At 49.5% G+C, this 20,976-nt stretch overlaps 1 protein-coding gene across 1 annotated transcript in view; it reads right to left on the bottom strand.

The window, feature by feature from the left end:
- Positions 1 to 498: 498 nt before the first annotated feature.
- The window catches only part of LYL1 (LYL1 basic helix-loop-helix family member), a 56,770-nt gene continuing 36,292 nt past the window's right edge, over positions 499 to 20,976 (bottom strand). Inside the window, exons 3-5 of the mRNA XM_030194708.1 lie at positions 12,863 to 13,322; positions 12,574 to 12,662; positions 499 to 1,305 (exon numbers count right to left, since the gene is read on the bottom strand). Of these exons, the coding sequence (XP_030050568.1) occupies positions 911 to 1,305; positions 12,574 to 12,662; positions 12,863 to 13,322 (944 nt within the window). The 3' untranslated portion in view covers positions 499 to 910. The remainder of the gene's footprint in view (positions 1,306 to 12,573; positions 12,663 to 12,862; positions 13,323 to 20,976) is intronic.

Here is a 20,976-nt window from a genome sequence, read left to right as displayed (position 1 = left end):
TAGGAGTCAGGGGTCCCCTGAAAATCTGACTGGCTGGGTGTGTCACTGGTGTGAACAGCAGTGCATCTGCATCAATGATAGGTGCTGTAGGTGGCAGACCTGATTCTACCATGCAATGTGCACAACTGAAGGTGTGCAGGAGACTCACCCATGTCCCACTGCCTGCAGTTACATGCTATTCCACTTTCTCAGTCCCTTACAGAATAAGGCTTATCCAATTCAAGTGCCCCTTCCCTGTGCAAGGCGCACCCAGTACTCAGCTCCACCGTCACCAGAGGTTCACCCATGAATTCATTCATTCATTCCAGGTACCTTCCAAATATCCCTCTGCAAACACCATTACTATGCAAAATAAATCTATTTATTTCTAGAAGTTATTCAACCATCTGTTCAAGCAAAATAGAGTCCCCTCACCCTTGCCCCCACTCCACTTCTTATTATTTTATTCACCAGAGACATATTTCAGCATTGATATTGCTTTTTTTTTTTTTCCAGTTCCTTCGTTCAGCTCATTAAATCTTCCAAGTAAGCCAAATGGGACACCACTGTCCTGATCATCATCAGAAAATCCTCCAGGCAGAGGTGACAATATATGAAATAAAATAGGAAGAAGAGGAGGCCCGGTCGTGATCTGATTGTCCTTTTAAAGAAATCTTGAGTCCACATTCTGTTCCCTGGCATATGGGAAGAGACGCACAATCCTGCCCTGGGGAGGGGGGCTGTCCCTTCCTTAAAACATGTTGCCTTTGTCCCTCCTGTGCACTAGTTTTCCCCACTCTGGGGATCAGAGGAGATTCCCACCATTATCCGTCCTGTCCTAGGCCCAGGAACAGCCCTGGGCTGTGGGGAATGTAATGCAGGAGGAACTCCCTGACAGACTGGTTTCGTCCTTAGCTGGTCTCCTCTCCTGTCACCGGTGTGCTCTCAGCGCTGGCCCCTCGACCCTGTGCCCATTCTCTGTCCCATGCACTTGCTCCCCGTCCTCGCTGTCTGGGCTCACTGCTTCACTGTAGCTGCCTGATGTGGGTGAAGAGGCGGCGGCAGCCGGGGGGCACTCGGGAGTCCTCTGGCAGGGGTCTCCTGCCTTCCCTGGCTCTCCCATAAGTTGGTCTTCCAGCAGTCTGGCCAGAAAGGTGATATATCTCATGGCCAGCCGTAAGATCTCGTTCTTGCTCAGCTTCTTGTCTGGCGGGTGGGTAGGGATGAGCCGACGCAGGTCGGCGAAGGCACCGTTTACATTCTGCTGACGCCAGCGTTCCCGGCTGTTGGTGAAAACCCTCCGAGCCAACTTCTGAGGCTGCCGGCCTACACAAGGAAAGAAATCAACAGCTATATCAGAAAGAAAATTTTTATTTAGCATTTGCCGAGGCTGGCGAACAAGTTAAATTTTTACATGGGTACTGCAGAAAGCAATTGGAATCGGATGCGCAGGCTGTTCTCTCTCAGGCTGATCTGATTGGATATGAGGCAAAGATCGGGAATGGTATCAGATTAGATTTGAGAACCCTAATTGCAAGGAAGCATTGAAGTGGGCATTAAGGAGAAAGGGGGTCTACAGTTCCCAGCATAGGAATCAGCCACCAAGAAAAAGCCAGTGGGATTATGCAACCTCTATCGATTATAAGAAAGCTGTGACAGAGGGTTCAGAAACACTGAGTGAGACAGAGTGTCAGATGTGAGGGACTGCTCAGAAACACTGAGTGTCAGATGTGAAAGAGCATCTGAGGGCCTGAATGATGATACCGACTGGTCTGTTGTTCTCCGATCACATTTGTTGGTAACAATAAAGTGTGACCTTGACGTCATCATGTTCTTTGTTTCTTTCTAGAACACTGCTGCGATGCTGTCCAGGCACCACTTTTGATGAGGGATGGAGGACGCCGAAGGCTGTACAGTGCAATTGGGCAACTGATGCTGACAGAGCAGCGACCCGGGATTCATCTTTACAGATAAGTGATTAGCCTTCTTTTGAATTTACACTTAATTTTTGGCTTTTCTCCATGGCATTTGATATGTTATGCCTGCTTCGTTTATTATTATTATTAGTTACATTTGTATCCCACATTTTCCCACCTTTTTGCAGGCTCAATGTGGCTTACATATAACCGTTAACGGCATTAGCCGATTCCGGTCTGAACAAATACATGGTATGAATGAATACAAAGTGATATTGTGGTAGAATGAGGTACATTTATGGTAGGTACAATTGGGGGGACTTAGGGAGGGAAAGAGGGAAGAAGAGTCAGGTAATGTCCGTTACGGTCTTTGGTTACATTGTGCCGCAAGTGCCCAGGTATTTTTATGTTGGGTAGGTGGGGTATGCTCTTCTGAACAGGTCTGTCTTTAGTGCTTTCCGAAAATTTAGGTAGTCGAGCGTAGTTTTTACTGCTTTTGGCAATGCGTTCCATAGTTGTGTGCTTAGGTAGGAAAAGCTGGATGCATAGGTGGATTTGTATTTGAGTCCTTTGCTGCTTGGGTAGTGAATAGTATATAATGCTGAATAGCATATAATGTTTGGCTAGGTCATGTGATGTGAATAAGAGCATTTCTCCGAAGACAAGCAGGCTAATATTCTCACATATGGGTGACGTCACGTCGGCCCGGAGGACTTTCTAGCAAAGTCTTCATGAAGATTGAAAAATGTCACTCGCCGCGCGGGCGGATGCACTGCGCATGCGTGCGTCCCTTTTCCCACCCGCCGCGAGGACACATTCCTCAGTTTTTTCTTCTCCGCGTCAAGAGGTGACATGGTGAGCGTTTGTCTTCGTCGTGTTGCTGAGCCCGGAGGTGAAGAATTTCTACAGAAAAAAGTATCCTTTTTTCGTTTATTCTTAGTTCTTTTCGTTATTAAGTTTTCTTTCTTTTTAGTCTTCGATTTTATTTAAATCGCTCGTTCGGTTTTTTTTCCTTTTTTGTGTCCCTTGTTTTGCGACACAATTGCGTCTTTTGATTTGGCAGGGGCTGTTTTTCCCGATATGTCATCGAAGACGCCCAGCGGCTTTAAGCCTTGTGCCCGCTGCCACCGGGCCATCTCCAGCACTGACCCACACTCGTGGTGTTTACAGTGCCTTGGGCCGGACCACCGCTCGGAGGGCTGCAAATTGTGTCTCGCGATGAAAAAGCGGACACTGCTCTCTCGAGATGTCCAAAGGGAGAAGATTTTTTGGCCCAGTGCCTCGATGTCAGCGCCGTCGGCGCCGGTGAAGTCGGTGCCATCGAGGATGATGTTGTCGAAGTCGGCGTCATCGAGGTCGACGTCGAAGGAAACGTCGGCACCGGGAGACCGGGGACAGGCTGCCATTCGACCGATGCACGCTGGGAGCAGTGATGCATCGAGTGGGTCTCCACCCGCCTCGGCGCCTCCTGCTTTGCAGACCCCCCGGGACCATCCTGCATTGGACCCGGCCCCGAAGAGACGTGTGGATTCCACGTCCTCTTCTCCGGTGCCGAGTCTCGATGATGGGCGTCAGGCGGCCAAGAGGCACCGTCGACGTTCTCCTTCTCGTCACGGCACCGGGAGCTCCGAGTCATCGATACATTCGATACCCGAGAAGCGTCGGTGCCGAGAGGATCGCTCTCCCTCTATTACTGAGGTACCGACGCGTGGGGTCATTGGCAGCCGAGTCTCCACTCCCCAACCTCAGCAGACTTTGCCTCCACTGCCCCAACCGACCCCCCAGCATCTTCCGGCAGCAACTCTTGATGAGCGTATGCAGGCCCTTTTCCCTTTTTTCATGGAAATGATGCAGCAGTGGCAATCGGCGCCGAGGTTGTCTGTACCGACGGTGCCTGCGGTACCGGTGTCAATGAGTTCAGACATACTGGTGCCGACGGCGTCAGGGGTATCGATGTTGCCGGTGCCGGAAGCTCATGCATCAGGCCTTCAACCCGTGGTGAGGTCTGTTTCACCGGTGCCACCTCCGGCACCGGTGTCATTGACATCCCGGGTAGGCTCTCCTGAGACATCGGTGCAGGAAGCTTCACCAGAATCTCAGGGACCGTCGACTTCTCGACATCATCATCGAGGCCGTCAAGCCTCTTCGTCGAGACGGGCTCAGATTTGGGCGGCTCTGTCTGAGCTTTTAGCCCCATCTGATAATACCTCATCAGAGGATGATGATGAAATGCATGGGGAGTTTTCTGGTGAAGATTCTCAAGGCATCCCATCTGATTCTACTCCCTCGCCCCAAAGACAGCTTTCTCCTCCCGAGAGTTTGTCTTTCTCCTCTTTTGTTCGGGAAATGTCTGAGGCCATCCCCTTCCCTGTGGAAATTGTGGATGAGTCCAGAGCTAAGATGCTTGAGGTTTTGGACTATCCATCTCCACCTACATCTTCTGCCACAGTTCCTTTCCATGAGACACTCAAGGAACTTATGTTGAGGAACTGGGAGAAGCCTTTTTCTTGTCTAACCATTCCTAAAAAAGTTGAGTCTCAGTACCGGATTCACGGGGAACCCAGTCTCATGCGGGCTCAGTTGTCCCATGATTCAGCGGTGGTGGATTCCGCTCTCAGAAGAGCCAAGAGTTCTAGGAACTTCTCCTCGGCGCCCCTGGGGCGGGAGTATAGAACTCTGGACTCTTTTGGGAGAAAGGCGTATCAGGCTGGTCTGCTCGCGGCCAAAATCCAATCATACCAGCTCTACACGAGTATTCATTTACGGAACTCTGTGAGGCAACTTGAGAGTTTGGTAGACGCACTCCCACAGGAGAAAGCCGAACCCTTTCGCCAAGTGGTCAGGCAGCAGAAGGCGTGTCACAAGTTCCTGTCCAGGGGCGTTTTTGACACTTGTGATGTGGTATCTCGCTTTTCTGCCCAAGGTATAGCGATGCGCAGACTCTCATGGCTGCGTGCCTCTAACCTGGAGGAACGAACTCAGCAGAAAATAGCAGATATCCCATGCCGGGGGGATCACCTTTTTGGAGAGAAGGTTGAGGAGATGATTGATCATCTCTACCAGCGTGATAACGCTATGGATTCTCTCTCCCGCCGGGCACCTTCTGCATCCACTTCCACCTCTAGGAAGTTCTTTAAGGGAAAGAGAAGTGCTCCTTACGCTTCTAGGAGCCGTAAGTACACTTCTTATTCCCGTCAGCCGGTTCAGGCACGACCCCAGCCCGCTCGCTGTCGTCAGCAGCAGGCACCGAAGCAGGCCCCTGCAGCTCCCCAGCAAAAACCAGGGACGGGTTTTTGACTGGCTCCAGCAGAGCATAGCTGACATCAAAGTACCTGTGCCGGACGATCTACCGGTCGGGGGGAGGTTAAAAGTTTTTCACCAAAGGTGGCCTCTCTTAACCTCCGATCGGTGGGTTCTTCAAATAGTCCGGTCCGGGTACACTCTCAATCTGATTTCTGAACCTCCAAATTGCCCACCAGGAGCTCAGTCCTTCAGCTCCTACCACAAGCAGGTACTTGCAGAGGAACTCTCCGCCCTTCTCAGCGCCAATGTGGTCGAGCCCGTTCCACCAGGGCAAGAAGGGCTGGGATTCTATTCCAAGTACTTCCTTGTGGAAAAGAAAACAGGGGGGATGCGTCCTATCCTAGACCTAAGGGCCCTGAACAAATATCTGGTCCGAGAAAAGTTCAGGATGCTTTCCCTGGGCACCCTTCTACCCATGATTCAGGAAAACGATTGGCTATGCTCTCTGGACTTGAAGGACGCTTACACCCACATATCGATACTTCCAGCTCACAGGAAGTATCTTCGGTTTCGGCTGGGATCACAGCACTTTCAGTACTGTGTTTTGCCTTTTGGCTTGGCATCTGCTCCCAGGGTATTTACAAAGTGCCTGGCAGTTGTTGCAGCGTCACTATGCAGACTGGGAGTGCATGTGTTTCCTTACCTGGACGATTGGCTGGTGAAGAACACTTCCCCGCAAGAAACTTTGCAGTCCATGCGGATGACTATTCAGGTGCTAGAGATGCTGGGGTTTGTCATCAATTATCCCAAGTCCCATCTCGTTCCAGCCCAGAAATTGGAATTCATAGGAGCTCTGTTGTGCACAAAGACAGCTTGTGCTTATCTTCCAGGACCCAGAGCGGACAACCTTCTGTCTCTGGCTTCCAGGGTGCAAGCGTCTCAGCAGATCACAGCTCGGCACATGTTGAGACTTTTGGGGCACATGGCCTCCACAGTTCATGTGACACCTATGGCACGTTTACACATGAGATCTGCTCAATGGACCCTAGCTTCCCAGTGGTTTCAAGCTACAGGGAATCTAGAGGATGTCATCCAGCTGTCCATCAATTTTCGCAACTCCCTCAATTGGTGGACCATTCACTCCAATCTGGTCTTGGGACGCCCATTCCAAATTCCTCAGCCACAAAAAGTGCTGACGACGGATGCATCCCTCCTCGGGTGGGGAGCGCATGTAGATGGGCTTCACACTCAGGGAGCTTGGTCTCTTCAGGAGAAGCATCTCCAGATCAATCTCCTGGAATTGCGAGCGATCTGGAACGCTCTAAAGGCTTTCAGAGATCGGCTATCCAACAAAATTGTTCTCATTCAGACAGACAATCAGGTTGCAATGTATTACACCAACAAGCAAGGGGGTACCGGATCTCGCCCTCTGTGTCAGGAGGCTGTGCAGATGTGGCTATGGGCCTGCCAACACGGGATGTTTCTCCAAGCCACTTATCTAGCCGGTGTAAACAACAGTCTGGCCGACAGGTTGAGCAGGATTATGCAGCCTCACGAGTGGTCCTTGAACATGACTATTGCCAAAAAGATTTTTCGAGTCTGGGGCACTCCATCGATAGATCTTTTTGCTTCCCAGGACACTCACAAGATTCCTCAATTCTGTTCCAGACTTCAGGCCCACAGCAGACTAGCATCGGATGCCTTCCTCCTTTATTGGGGGACAGGACTCCTGTATGCGTATCCTCCCATCCCCTTAGTGGGAAAGACTTTACTGAAACTCAAGCAAGACCAGGGAACCATGATTCTGATAGTGCCCTTTTGGCCCCGTCAGATTTGGTTCCCCCTTCTTCTGGAACTTTCTTCAGAAGAGCCATGGAGATTGGACTGTTTTCCGACCCTCATTACCCAGAACGAGGGGGCGCTTCTGCATCCCAACCTCCGGTCTCTGGCTCTCACGGCCTGGATGTTGCGAGTGTAGAGGTTGCCTCTTTTGGTCTCCCTGAGGGTGTCTCAAGAGTCCTGTTTGCTTCCAGGAAAGATTCCACACATAGGTGTTATTCTTTTAAATGGAAGAGGTTTGCCGTCTGGTGTGACAGCAAGGCCCTAGATCCTTTCTCTTGTCCTGCACAGACCTTGCTTGAGTACCTTCTGCACTTATCTGAGTCCGGTCTTAAAACCAACTCGGTCAAGGTTCATCTTAGCGCAATCAGTGCTTATCATTCACATGTAGACGGTCTGCCTATCTCTGGACAGCCTTTGGTGATTTGTTTCATGAGAGGTCTGTTTTTGACAAAACCCCCTGTCAAACCTCCTCCAGTGCCATGGGATCTCAACGTCGTTCTCACCCAGCTGATGACAACTCCTTTTGAACCACTGGATTCCAGCCATCTGAAGTACTTGACCTTGAAGGTCATTTTCTTGGTGGCGGTTACTTCAGCTCGTAGGGTCAGTGAACTTCAGGCCCTGGTAGTTCATGCACCTTTCCTTGTCTTTCATCATGACAAGGTAGTTCTCCGCACGCACCCAAAGTTTTTACCGAAGGTGGTGTCGGAGTTCCATCTGAACCAGTCAATTGTCTTGCCAACATTTTTTCCCCCTCCTCACATGAGCCCGGGCGAAAGCAAGTTGCACACTTTGGACTGTAAAAGAGCATTAGCCTGTTACGTGGAGCGGACACGCCCTTTCAGACAGTCCGCCCAGTTGTTTATTTCTTTTAATCCCAATAAGAGGGGAGTTGCTGTCGGAAAACGCACCATTTCTAATTGGCTAGCAGATTGCATTTCCTTCTCTTACGCCCAAGCTGGGCTGACTTTGGACGGTCATGTCACGGCTCATAATGTCAGAGCCATGGCTGCGTCACTGGCTCATCTAAAGTCAGCCACCATTGAAGAGATTTGCAAAGCTGCGACGTGGTCTTCAATCCACACATTCACATCTCATTACTGCCTTCAGAAACATAGCCGACGCGATAGTCGGTTTGGGCAGTCGGTGCTGCAGAGTCTGTTTGGGGTTTAGAATCCAACTCCACCCCCCTAGGCCCATGTTTTTTCTGTTCCAGGCTGCACTCTCAGTTAGTTGTGTTTTATTTCAGGTCAATTTCAGTTATGTCCTCGCCGTTGCGAGGCCCAATTGACTGCTCTTTGTTATGTTGAGTGAGCCTGGGGGCTAGGGATACCCAAATGTGAGAATATTAGCCTGCTTGTCTTCGGAGAAAGAGTAGTTACTTACCTGTAACAGGTGTTCTCCGAAGACAGCAGGCAATATATTCTCACAACCCTCCCACCTCCCCTTTGGAGTTGTATTCCTCTATTTTTTTGAATCTAACTGAGGAATGTGTCCTCGCGGCGGGCGGGAAAAGGGACGCATGCATGCACAGTGCATCCGCCCGCGCGGCGAGTGACATTTTTCAATCTTCATGAAGACTTTGCTAGAAAGTCCTCCGGGCCGACGTGACGTCACCCATATGTGAGAATATATTGCCTGCTGTCTTTGGAGAACACCTGTTACAGGTAAGTAACTACTCTTTACACATGGCCCTAGGAGAGGGGGCACTTCATATATATTTATTGATTGATTGGGATTTATTATCAGCCTTTATGAAAAGATTCAACCAAGGCGGTGTACAGCAGGCACAGTTTATCATCAAACTTACAATTTTGTTAACAGCATAACAATAGTAAAAAAACCAAGAATAAACACAAAGACAATCAATGAGGTAAACTTGAAAAGAGCAAAGTAAAACCTAATAATTGCTTCCTTCTCTGTTATGTTTCATGATACAAAACTATCAGATCTAGTGTCATCCTCTAGTCCTACAGCCTACCATTTAGAGGGCTGTAATTAAACTCTGGAATTCGTTGCCAGAGAATGGGGTAAAGGCGGTTAGCTAAGTGAGGTTTAAAAAAGGTTTGCATTGCTTCCTAAAGGAAAAGTCCATAGACCATTTTTAAAATGGACTTGGGGAAACTCCACTGCTATTTCTGGGATAAGCAGCATAAAATGTTTTGTACTTTTTTTGGATCTTGCCAGGTATTTGTGACCTGGATTGGCCACTGTTGGAAACAGGATGCTGGGCTTGATGGACCTTTGGTCTGTCCCAGTGTGGCAATACTTATGTTCTTATGGGTATCAACTCCTCCCCAAGACCATTAACTGTTCAAGGGCTGTTCTAACCTTCACTGAAACCCTTCCTACGTACATTATATATTTCCATTTAGTTGGTTCAGTCTAGTACTGTCTTCACATTTATTGCAAGGTGGATTTATATCTTCTGTTCGGAACCATGCACAGAACCGTTCCCCTCCCGTTCCGTTTGACAAGTTGCTGGTATTGTTATACTCGCAGCGAAAAGAAGCAAGGTAAAATTAGTTCTTACCTGACAATTTTCTTTCCATTAGTCCCATCAGATCAATCCAGAGATTTGTGGGTTATGTCCCTCAACCAGCAGGTGGAGATAGAGAGAACTCCGGTTTGCTATATGTGGGCATGTGCAGCCAGGCCAGTTTAACATCAGTATTCTCTCTATCTAGCAGGTGGAGGGACATAATGTGCAGCTCTGCTGTTCTCTGGCTCCTATCCCATTCCCTCAGGTGCTGTTGACCCTTTAGTGGGGTTAAGGTGTTGTGAAGCACTTTTGGGTTACAACTGGTCCAGGTCTCTATCCTCCTCCCCCCACCAGCTTCCCCAGTTTCCCTTCTGGGAGATTGATTGGATCTGCCAGTGTTTTTCTCTCCTGCCTCTTCTAAGGTTAAAAAATAAAAGGCGTTAAGCTTGTTGCTGCAGATCCTTCCCTCTGCAGATCCTTCCCTCAGGCTATTCGGAGGTGCGCTGGGCTGAGACTGCGTTGGTAGCAGGTGGGAGGCTTGGCAGCCATTTCTGTAGGGGCCTCACGTCTGTCCCGTCAGAGACAATGAAACGCTGTGGCGCTCGGTGTGCAGTGTCCGGTGCCTGCAAAAGTTGTGCAGGGCTCTCGGGCAAGCAGCGGGCGGACCCGCCGGATCGGACAGCGAGGGGAGGGAAGCATATGAGGCGGTGCACAGAACCATCCCCTCCCTTTCCGTTTGACAAGTTGCGGGTATTGTTATACTCGCAGCGAAAAGAAGCAACGGGCATTAAATCCTCACGGACCCTACTGCGGAAGAACAGACAAACTCTTCTACGCCTCCTCAAACCTAGCGCTGCAGTTCTTGCACTGTCCTCGCCTTGAGGTTTTCTGCGCACATCTCTGCATCAAGCGCTGACTAGCCAATAGCCTCACTGCCGCTCATTTTAATACACTGTGTGCTGGCGTCTAACGGCAGGTTGGATCCAGCCTAGATCACAAGATATTACAAGCTATGTGATGGGGAATGTTCTGCTGTATTTTTGGAGAAGGCTAAACGTCCAAACTGGCATAATCAAATCGTTTATGTGTAATTGTATGTGGTTTGACCATAATGATTATGCCCCTCATGAGGATGTTTCGTAACATAGCCTTGAAGGATGATCTGCTTTTATAAGACTCTTTTTCATATCTTGTGATCTCCGTTGGATCCTGTCTTTTGATGTTGGATCTCCACCTCTTTGATCTGCACATAACCCAAGGTTTTGTGTAAAACTTTCTTTTGCCTCCTGTACACAGATGCCTCACTAACAGCATGCTGCAGTCTGCATGGGGAGGGGGGGGGGGGGGCTGCACTCTCTTGCACTGATGTCTCTTGTTAATGTCTGTCTTGCTGGAAGTGACCTGCCTGCTCTCCCCTTTCATGTTTAACATTACACAAAGCCACAAGAAACAAGGAAACCTCAAAGCTACAACCCAAATTTATCACCAACCACCATCACCCTCCCTTCCCCTTCACAGAAATGCCTCACACCTCCTCCCTCTCTCTCATCACATCAACACCACCTCTGGCTTCTTCCTCCCATCACAAAAATATCCCCTCTCTCTACCTCCTCCCTCCTATCCCAGGAACATCACTCCTCACCATCATCTTCCTCTCATCACAGGAACACCTCACTGGCTCCCATTCCTCCCTCATCACAGAAACACTTCACCTCACTTCACAGGCATCCCTCTCATCTCAGAAACACTTTCCTCATCACCTCCTCTCCCTCACTGCTTCCTTGCCCCTCACTGCAGGAACACTCCACTTCCCCTGCCCACTCCTTCCCTCTCCCATTTCCCCATTGCAGGAACACTTCACTGTTATTTCCTCCCAGTCAGCGCAGCAGCACTCCTCCCCTCACCTCTCCCCTCTCACTGCAGGAACACTTCACCACTCTTCCCTCCCATCTCCCAGTCACTGAAGCAGCACTCCACCTCTCCTCCCCTCTCCCTGCAGGAACACTTCACCGCTCTTCCCTCCCATCTCCCAGTCACTGCAACAGCACTCCTCCCCTCACCTCTCCCCTCTCACTGCAGGAACACTTCACCGCTCTTCCCTCCCATCTCCCAGTCACTGCAACAGCACTCCTCCCCTCACCTCTCCCCTCTCACTGCAGGAAAACTTCACCGCTCTTCCCTCCCCTCTCCCCTGTCACTGTAGCAGCACTCCACCTCTCCTCCCCTCTCACTGCAGGAACATTTCACCGCTTTTCCCTCCCCTCTGCCCTGTCACTGCAGCAGCACTCCACCTCTCCTCCCCTCACTGCAGGAACACTTCACCGCTCTTCCCTTCCATCTCCCAGTCACTACAACAGCACTCCTCCCCTTACCTCTCCCCTCTCACTGCAGGAACACTTCACCGCTCTTCCCTCCCATTTCCCAGTCACTGCAACAGCACTCCTCCCCTCACCTCTCCCTCTCACTGCAGGAACACTTCACCGCTCTTCCCTCCCATCTCCCAGTCACTACAACAGCACTCCTCCCCTCACCTCTCCCCTCTCACTGCAGGAACACTTCACCGCTCTTCCCTCCCATCTCCCAGTCACTACAACAGCACTCCTCCCCTCACCTCTCCCCTCCCACTGCAGGAACACTTCACCGCTCTTCCCTCCCCTCTCCCCTGTCACTGTAGCAGCACTCCACCTCTCCTCCCCTCTCACTGAAGGAACACTTCACCGCTCTTCCCTCCCCTCTCCCCTGTCACTGTAGCAGCACTCCACCTCTCCTCCCCTCTCACTGCAGGAACATTTCACCGCTTTTCCCTCCCCTCTGCCCTGTCACTGCAGCAGCACTCCACCTCTCCTCCCCTCACTGCAGGAAAAAATTCACCACTCTTCCCTCCCCTCTCCCCTGTCACTGCAGCAGCACTTCACCTCTCCTCCCCTCACCTCTCCCCTCCCCTCTCACTGCAGGAACACTTCACCGCTTTTCCCTCACCTCTCCCCTGTCACTGCAGCAGCACTCCACCTCTCCTCCCCTCACTTCTCCCCTGTCACTGCATGGATCAACAACTCCATCACTCTTCCTGCTCCTTGAGCCTCTAGGTGAAGGGGTTGGATGCCTCCTTACCTTCCCTGACGTCTGGCTCATAGATGCTGGGCCTCCGTTTAAATCGATTCGGGAAGACACTGAATGTACCTGAGCTTCCTAGATATGTGCTGGAAAGGAAGAGAAAGGCATAGCATGTTACAAAAATTCACCACACTAAACCGGGGGGGGGGGGGGGGGGGGGGCACAAGAGACTCCTCAGGACGCATCAGTGGCAGGTACCGTTCACTTAGAGCCAGCAATGACTGTGTAGGGGGATTATCCAATACTATCCCTAAGTTAGGAAAATTTGGAAATTTGGAGCACTCACCTGTTGAGAAAAGGGTGTGAGGAAAGAAGGGGTCCTGGGAGCATGAGGGGAGGTGAAGGCAGCACATTTAGTTGTACGAGAGAGGGGATGGGGTGCAGTGCCATCAGCTCTGTGTTGGGCATTCCTTGTGATATACCATGCAGACACTTTCCAGGAGGTCTCCTGTGTGCCAGGCTGATAACTGGCACATTGGCAGGAGGAAGGCTCACTGGGGGGCAGGTGGCTGTTTCTATGAAGACTCTGCAGATCTGGTCCCCTTGCAGCTTTGGCTCTGTCCCTCCTGCCTCGTCCCCTTCACTGGTAGAGGGGCTGCTTATCGGAGGTGAGATGGACACAGCGGGACTCCTAGTCTCCTGCTCCGTGGACTTCTCTACCAGGTCAGCCATGGCATCTCCTTGATCCCACGCTGGATACATCACAGCGAGGAAAGAGAAATGGAGGCTCCTGCCCCATCTCTCACCTGTGGGGCAGAAAAGACATGCAAGCTGAGCTGTGCTTCATTTACTAAGCTCACACTGTATACAAGAAAAGAGAGGAAGAGATGTTTGGCTTAGAAAGAGATGGTATTCCAGTACTGATCCCTTTCAGATCCCAGCCTGCCCCACTCCCCACCATGCACAGCTCTGTTAATGCACCTCACTCCTGCTCAACAGCACCTCCTGCTGTTCCAGTACTGAGACTGCCACGCACAGCTCTGCCAATGTACCTCACTCCTTCCATGCAGCACCTCCTGCTATTCCCGTCCTGAGACCGCCACGCACAGTTCTGCCAATGCACCTCACTCCTTCCATGCAGCACCTCCTGCTGTTCCAGTACTGGGACCATCACGCACAGCTCTGCCAATGCACCTCACTCCTTCCATGCAGCACCTCCTGCTATTCCAATCCTGAGACCGCCACACACAGCTCTGCCAATGCACCTCACTCCTTCCATGCAGCACCTCCTGCTATTCCAGTACGGAACCCTCACACACAGCTCTGCCAATGCACCTCATTCCTTCCATGCAGCACCTCCTGCTATTCCAGTCCTGAGACCGTCACGCACAGCTCTGCTAATGCACCTGCCCAACAGCACCTCCTGCTGTTCCAGTACTGAGACCGTCATGCAAAGCTCTGCTAATGCACCTCACTCCAGCCCAACAGCACCTCCTGTTGTTCCAGTACTGGGACCGTCACGCACAGCTCTGCCAATGCACCCCACTCCTTCCATGCAGCACCTCCTGCTATTCCCTCCTGCTATTCCAGTACGGAGACCCTCACACAGAGTTCGGCCAATGCACCTCACTCCCCTGCCCTGTGGCAGTTTTAAGCTCTTACAGTTGAAGGCTTCTGCTTTTCCCAAGCCTCAGCATCTGCTTTTCTAAGCTCTGCATGAAACTCCTTCCCTCTTCTTCCTCTTTTCACTCCCCCTGTGCATATATAACCTTGTGTTAATGAGTCCTGCTCGGTGCCGAGTTCTTTCGTTTCATTTGTTTAAATATTCAAACTGCCTAAATTCAGACATAACACTGAAAACGAGATACAAATTCACACTTTAGTCTAGGTCATTGCTTTAAAGGAGACCTGTCTCTTCCTCAGGCTGGAACACGTGTGTGTGTCATAGTAAAGGAGGCCTGTCAACATTCATTGATAGGAACACAGTAAATGACCTGTGTGGTCCATCAAGTCTACCCATCAAAGCAGCCAGAGTGGTACCTGCAGCTCTATGCTTGGAATAAACTTCCTGAGCCCTTACGCCAAGCCCCCTCCCTACCCATCTTCAAATCCTTACTCAAAGCCCACCTCTTCAATGTTGCTTTCGGCACCTAACCTTTATACCTTTCACGAAATCTAGACTGCCCCAATTTGACTACCCCTGCTTGACTGACTGTACATTTGTCCTTTAGATTGTAAGCTCTTTGAGCAGGGACTGTCCTTCTATGTTAAATTGTACAGCGCTGCGTAACCCTAGTAGCGCTTTATAAATGTCAAATAGTAGTAGTAGTAGTAGTAGTAGTAGCTCTATGTCCTGTTAAAGTGTGAAACTCATTTAAGCTTTGCTTTGATTTCATCTTCTTTACTATAAGGTTCCTCTGTCTTTATCCCACACATGCTTTTCAAACAACAGCGAATGGCTAGAAGTGACCTTATAAGAAGAAGTCCTGATTACAGGGGAGGGGACACGTTCTGCCATGAAAAGGTTAGCATATTGTGGTACCATCCTAATGCCCATAGCTGTGCCTATGATTTGCAGATAGACACCATTGTTAAAATAGTTGCGAGTGACTGCTATGGGCACACGGATGGCACCGCAATATGCTAATCTCTTCATGGCAGAACTGGAGGAGACATTTTTGAATATATTTCAAACTAAACCCTTAAAATACCAACGGTATATTGATGACCTGTTCATGACTTGGCCTGAGGGAGAAGAGACTCTCAAAACAATTTTACAGTTCCTTCAATACATACCATCCTACAATCAAATTTAAAATTGACTACTCTCCAGAAAAAGTAAACTTTCTAGACACCACAGTTTCAATCAGCAATGGCTATATATAAATATCTATATACGGGACCTCCACAACTCCAGCTTCCACCCTTCACAAACAAAAAAAAATCCATTATACACAGCCAAGCCACATCTGCTCTGACCCAAGACACAGAGATAAACACCTCAAAATCCTGACTGAATCCTTCAAACAAAAAGGTCACAACCCCAAAATAATCTCCAAGAATATTGCCTCTTCCCTTAAAATACCTAAAGAAAACCTCAGAGAGAGAATCTCCCTTGTAATGACATACCATCCAAAGCTACAAAATTGAGAAGAATCATAAAAGATCTACAGCCACTACTCCAGGAGGATGAATTATTGAAAGAGATATTCTCAGCCTCATCGGTGCTGGACTTCCGACAGCCATCTAATTTGAAACAGAAATTAGTGAAAAGCAAGCTCCCAATACAAGCTCAAAAAGAAGAGAATGGCGCACGTCCCTGCCATATACCCAGCTGCAAACTGTGCCAACACATCTTGCAGGATCCCACAGTCACTCGCATGGGAAAAACATTCAGCATAAGGGGATTCTTCTCATGCTCATCCTCAAATGTGGTTTATATCATTCAATGCAAAAACTGTAAAGAAGGAGGCTATGTTGGAGAAACAAGCCAGATGCTAAAGACGAGATTCAATTTACATAGACATAATATTAAACATTCAAGTGCCAACCAGGATGTCACCTCTGCAGGACAGCACTTTACAAAACCAGAACAGAGCATCAATGATCTTATGGCGAGAATACTAAAAGGAAATTTAAAGACAATCCAGGAACGTAAGACTTTAAAGTCAAAATGATGAAATATTTTGACACATATCAGACAGGACTTCACAAAGATCTGGGTTTTCTACCCCACTATAAACCACAAAATTCTACTGCTTTCTCACTCTCTTATCTACCATCCATCTCTCCCTGTTTCTCACCCACCGTCTTCCTGCGAGACTGTTTTGCAATGCTTTTGTGTTTCACTTATATATTCTGACATTTTTCAACATTTACTTATTTCTGATCTGAAGAAGGATCACCTTAAAAAGCTAATTGAAAAATAGCAGATTACTTTTAATGTGAGCAAGTGTAAAGTGATGCATGTGGGAAAGAGGAACCCAAAGCATAGTTACGTGATGCAAGTTTCCACATTAGAACTCACCGCCCAGAAAAGGGATCTAGGCATCATCGTTGATGATACGTTGAAACCCTCTGTTCAGTGTGCTGTGGCAGCTAAGAAAGCAACTAGAATGTTAGGTATTATTAGGAAAGGAATAGAAAACAACAATGAGGATGTTATAATGCCTTTGTATCACTCCATGGTGTGACCGCACCTCGAATATTGTGTTCAATTCTGGTCACCGCATCTCAAAAAAGATACAGTGGAATTAGAAAAGGTACAAAAAAGAGTGACACAAGTGATAAAGCGGATGGGACGACTTCCTTATGAGGAAAGGCTAAAGCGGCTAGAGCTCTTCAGCTTGGAGAAAAGACGGCTGAGGGGAGATATGATAGAGGTTTATAAAATAACTAGTAAATAAGGCCCGTTTCTGACACAAATGAAACGGGCGCTAGCAAGGTTTTCCTCTGAGTGTGTATGTTTGAGAGAGTGTGTGTGAGAGTGACTGTGTGAGAGAGAGAGAGAGAGAGTGAATGTGCGAGTGTGTGTGAGTGACAGACAGAGAGTGAGTCTGGGTGTGAGTGTGTGTGTGAGAATGAGAGTGTGTGTGTTTGAATGACAGTGTGTGCAAGTGCGTATGTGAGACAGTGACTGTGAGAGAGAGAGTGTTTCACACAGATACACTGTGTGTGAGAGAGAGTGTGTTTGAGACACAGTATGAAAGAGTATGTGTGCGATACACAGACTCTCTGTGAGACCGAGAGAGTGTATGAGACCGAGAGTGTGACACATAGAGAGTGAATGTGATACAGTGTGAGACATAGTGTAAGAGTGAGAGAGAAAGACACTGACTGTGAGAGAGTGTGTGTGTGACAGAGATACCTCCCCCTCCCCCTGTGGTCTGAGGATCCCCTCCCTTCTGGTCTCAGGATCCCCTCCCCCCTCTGCGTTCCCCTCCCCTCCCCTGTGGTCTGAGGACCCCCTGCCTCTCCCCCCCTCTGCGTGGTTGGCAGCACCATGCGAGTGTGTGTGTGACAGAGAGTGTGTGTGATTTTCCTCTCTCCCCTGCCCCCCTCCAGCCACCCAGCGATTCTCCTCTCTCCCCTGGCCCCCCCTCCAGGCACCCAGCGATTCTAGTCTCCCCTGCCCCCCCTCCAGCCACCCAGCGATTCTCCTGTATCCCCTGCCCCCCCTCGAGCCATGCAGTGATTCTGCTCTCTCCCTTGCCCCCCTCCAGCCACCCAGCAATTCTGCTCTCTCCCCTGCCCCCCTCCAGCCACCCAGCGATTCTCCTCTCCCCTGCCCCCCCTCCAGCCACCCAGCGATTCTGTTCTCTCCCCTGCCCCCCCCAGCCACCCAGCGATTGTCCTGTGTCCCCTGCCCCCCCCCTCCAGCCACCCTGCGATTCTCCTCTGTCCCCTGCCCCCCCTCCAGCCACCCAGCGATTGTACTATGTCCCCAGATTAGCTCTGTTGAAGCGGCGACGTTATTGAAAGCCCTGGCCGTCCACGGAGTCAGCTTCAGAACGTTGGAGGTGAGTTAGTTTCCCTCAGTCCTGCCTTCTGATTACCCGCCCTCGACATCATCACGTTTTAACGTGAGGGCAGGGCAGAGAGAGATGTGACACCATTATGAACCCTTCACTGAAGCCACGGAAGTCAGCTTCAGAATGTTGGTGGTGCTTTTTATTATAGTAGATTACCCGCCCTTGATGTCATCACGTTTTGATGCGAGGGCGGGGCAGACAGAGATGGTGAATCGGTTACACACCTATGAACCCTTTACTGAAGCCACAGAGTCAGCTTCAGAACGTTGAGGGTGCTTCTTATTATAGTAGATGAGTGGAGTGGAATGGGTAGAGGTAAATCACTTGTTTACTCTTTCCAAAAATACTAGGACTAGAGGGCACGCAATGAAGCTACTAAGTAGTAAATTTAAAACAAATCATAGAAAATATTTCTTCACTCAATGAGTAAACTCTAAAACTTGTTGCCAGAGAATGTGTTAAAGTAGTTAGCTTAGCAGGATTTTAAAAAGGTTTGATAATTTCCTAAAAGAAAAGTCTACAAGCCATTATTAAGAAGGGAAAATCCACTGCTTATTTCTAACAGAGTAATGCTGCAGTTGCACTTGAGACTGTTACTTGAACTGGTGACTCCCCCTTGAAAAAGTAGCCACGAAACGGGGACCTGTCGGGGTTTTAAGAGCACCAACTTGTTCAAGCTAAGTGCTGTATAAAATTAGATGATAGCATATTGATAAATAGAAATATATCTTCATATATAAGATTAGCAAAGGGTGGTGGAGGTTCAGTCAATGATTAGACAATACACACAGATAATACACCCAGTCAGTGGGTGAAAATCAAATAACCTCTATCGTGTGTTACATATGAGACTACTCCACTCTCAATAAGCTGAAGAAGCAATACACTTGTATTCATGTGTGTTTAAATATTTTGTTATATTTTGATGCTCGACAGAGCATAGGCACAATTGTTTATTTCTAAGATAAGCAGCATGAAATGTGTTTTACTGTTCTGGGATCTTGGCAGGTACTTGTGACCTGGATTGGAAACAGGATACTGGGCTTGATGAACCTTTGGTCTGCCCCATTATGGCAACGCTTATGTTCTTATGTTAAAAAAGGTATCATCTTCTTTTCTTTTCTCTGTTTTGCTTTATTTCTATTTATTACCTTTAAAAGAGGACTAACATGGCTACTGCACTACTTCGCTCTCGGTGATAACAGAAAGTATGATCACATTACTCCATATTTTTTGAAGTATCGCCGGTTGCAGATATCATATAGGGTAACGTTTAAATTGTTGACCCTGGCCCATAAAACACAACATGCCCTCCCGCCCTGCCCGCCACGGCAATACCCTATTCACCATCATCCCCCACCACCTCACCATCCCTCTTGTCCCCCTCCTCCTTCCTAGCTCTTAACCTTCAACACTTCCTTCCTGCCATTAACCCATCCCCATTCCTCCTAAGTACACCCCGTCTTCGTCGCCTTCGCCGCCCAACCTTCCCCACCCTCCTCCGCATTCTCTTGTTCCTCCTCCTGCTATCCGCGGGAGACATTAACCCTAATCCAGGTCCCCCTCACCTGTCCCCGTCCTATCCATGCGAACGATTCCGGGATGTCTCCAATCTCGTCTCTATTCCCCTCCTCCCCCCCTCTTCCCTCCCCTTCTCATGCGCCTTGTGGAATGCCCACTCAGTCTGCAACAAACTGCCCTTCACCCACGATCTCTTCATCTCTCGCTCCCTTCAACTGCTCGCCCTAACCGAAACCTGGATCTCCCCGGAAGACTCGGCCTCAGTCGCGGCCCTCTGCCATGGAGGTTATCTCTTCTCCCACACTCCCCGCCCAGTTGGCCGCGGTGGAGGCGTTGGGCTACTACTCTCGCCCTTCTGTAGTTTCCAACCCCTCCCCCTACCGCAGTCTCACTGCTTCTTATCCTTTGAAGCCCACTCCATCTGGCTATTCTATGCGCTGCCACTCAGAGTCGCAGTCATCTACCGCCCCCCTGATAAATCCTTCTCTTCCTTCCTCACCGACTTTGATGCTTGGCTTTCCGTCTTTCTTGATCCCTCATCTCCATCCCTCATTCTCAGAGACCTTAACATACACGCTGATGACCCATCCGACCCTAACGCTTCTAAGTTCCTCACCCTAACATCCTCCTTCAACCTCCAGCTGTGCTCCACCACCCCTACTCACCGTGACGGCCATTGTCTTGACCTCATCCTCTCCTCCTCTGGCTCACCCTCCAATTTCCACGCTTCTGCTCTTCCTCTCTCCGATCATCACCTGATCACATTCACACTTCTTCACCCCCCCTCTGCCCCGTCCAACTTTAACCACCACCTCCAGGAATCTCCAGGCTATTGACCCCCCCACTTTATCCTCTAGTATCTTTAATCTCCTCCCCTCCATCATGTCCCCTGAGACTGTAGACAAAGCGGTCTCTGCTTACAATGCCATTCTCTCCTCTGCTTTGGACACCTTCGCTCCATCCACCTCCCGTCCCACAAAGCGTACTAATCCCCAGCCTTGGCTGACCCCTTGCATCCGTTACCTTCGCTCCTGCACCCGATCCGCTGAACGCCTCTGGAGGAAATCTCGTACCCATTCAGACTTCCTTCACTACAAATTCATGCTATCCTCCTTCCATTCCTCCCTATTCCTTGCAAAACAGGACTATTACACCCAATTGACCAATTCTCTCAGCTCCAACCCTCATCGTCTCTTCACCACCCTTAACTCCCTCCTCAAAGTGCCCCCCGCTCCCACTCCCCCTTCACTCTCTCCTCAATCACTGGCTGACTACTTCCGCGACAAGGTGCAAAAGATCAACCTTTTCACTACCAAGCCACCACCTTCTCCTCACCCTTTAACCCTCTCCCACAACCAACCAACCCAGGCCTCTTTCTCCTCTTTTCCTGAGATCACCGAGGATGAAA

Source organism: Microcaecilia unicolor, chromosome 3, assembly GCF_901765095.1.
Source record: "Microcaecilia unicolor chromosome 3, aMicUni1.1, whole genome shotgun sequence".
NCBI classification, from domain to species: Eukaryota; Metazoa; Chordata; class Amphibia; order Gymnophiona; family Siphonopidae; genus Microcaecilia; species Microcaecilia unicolor.
Note: the sequence above shows the minus strand (reverse complement) of the source record. Positions and strands in the feature narration are given on the sequence as shown.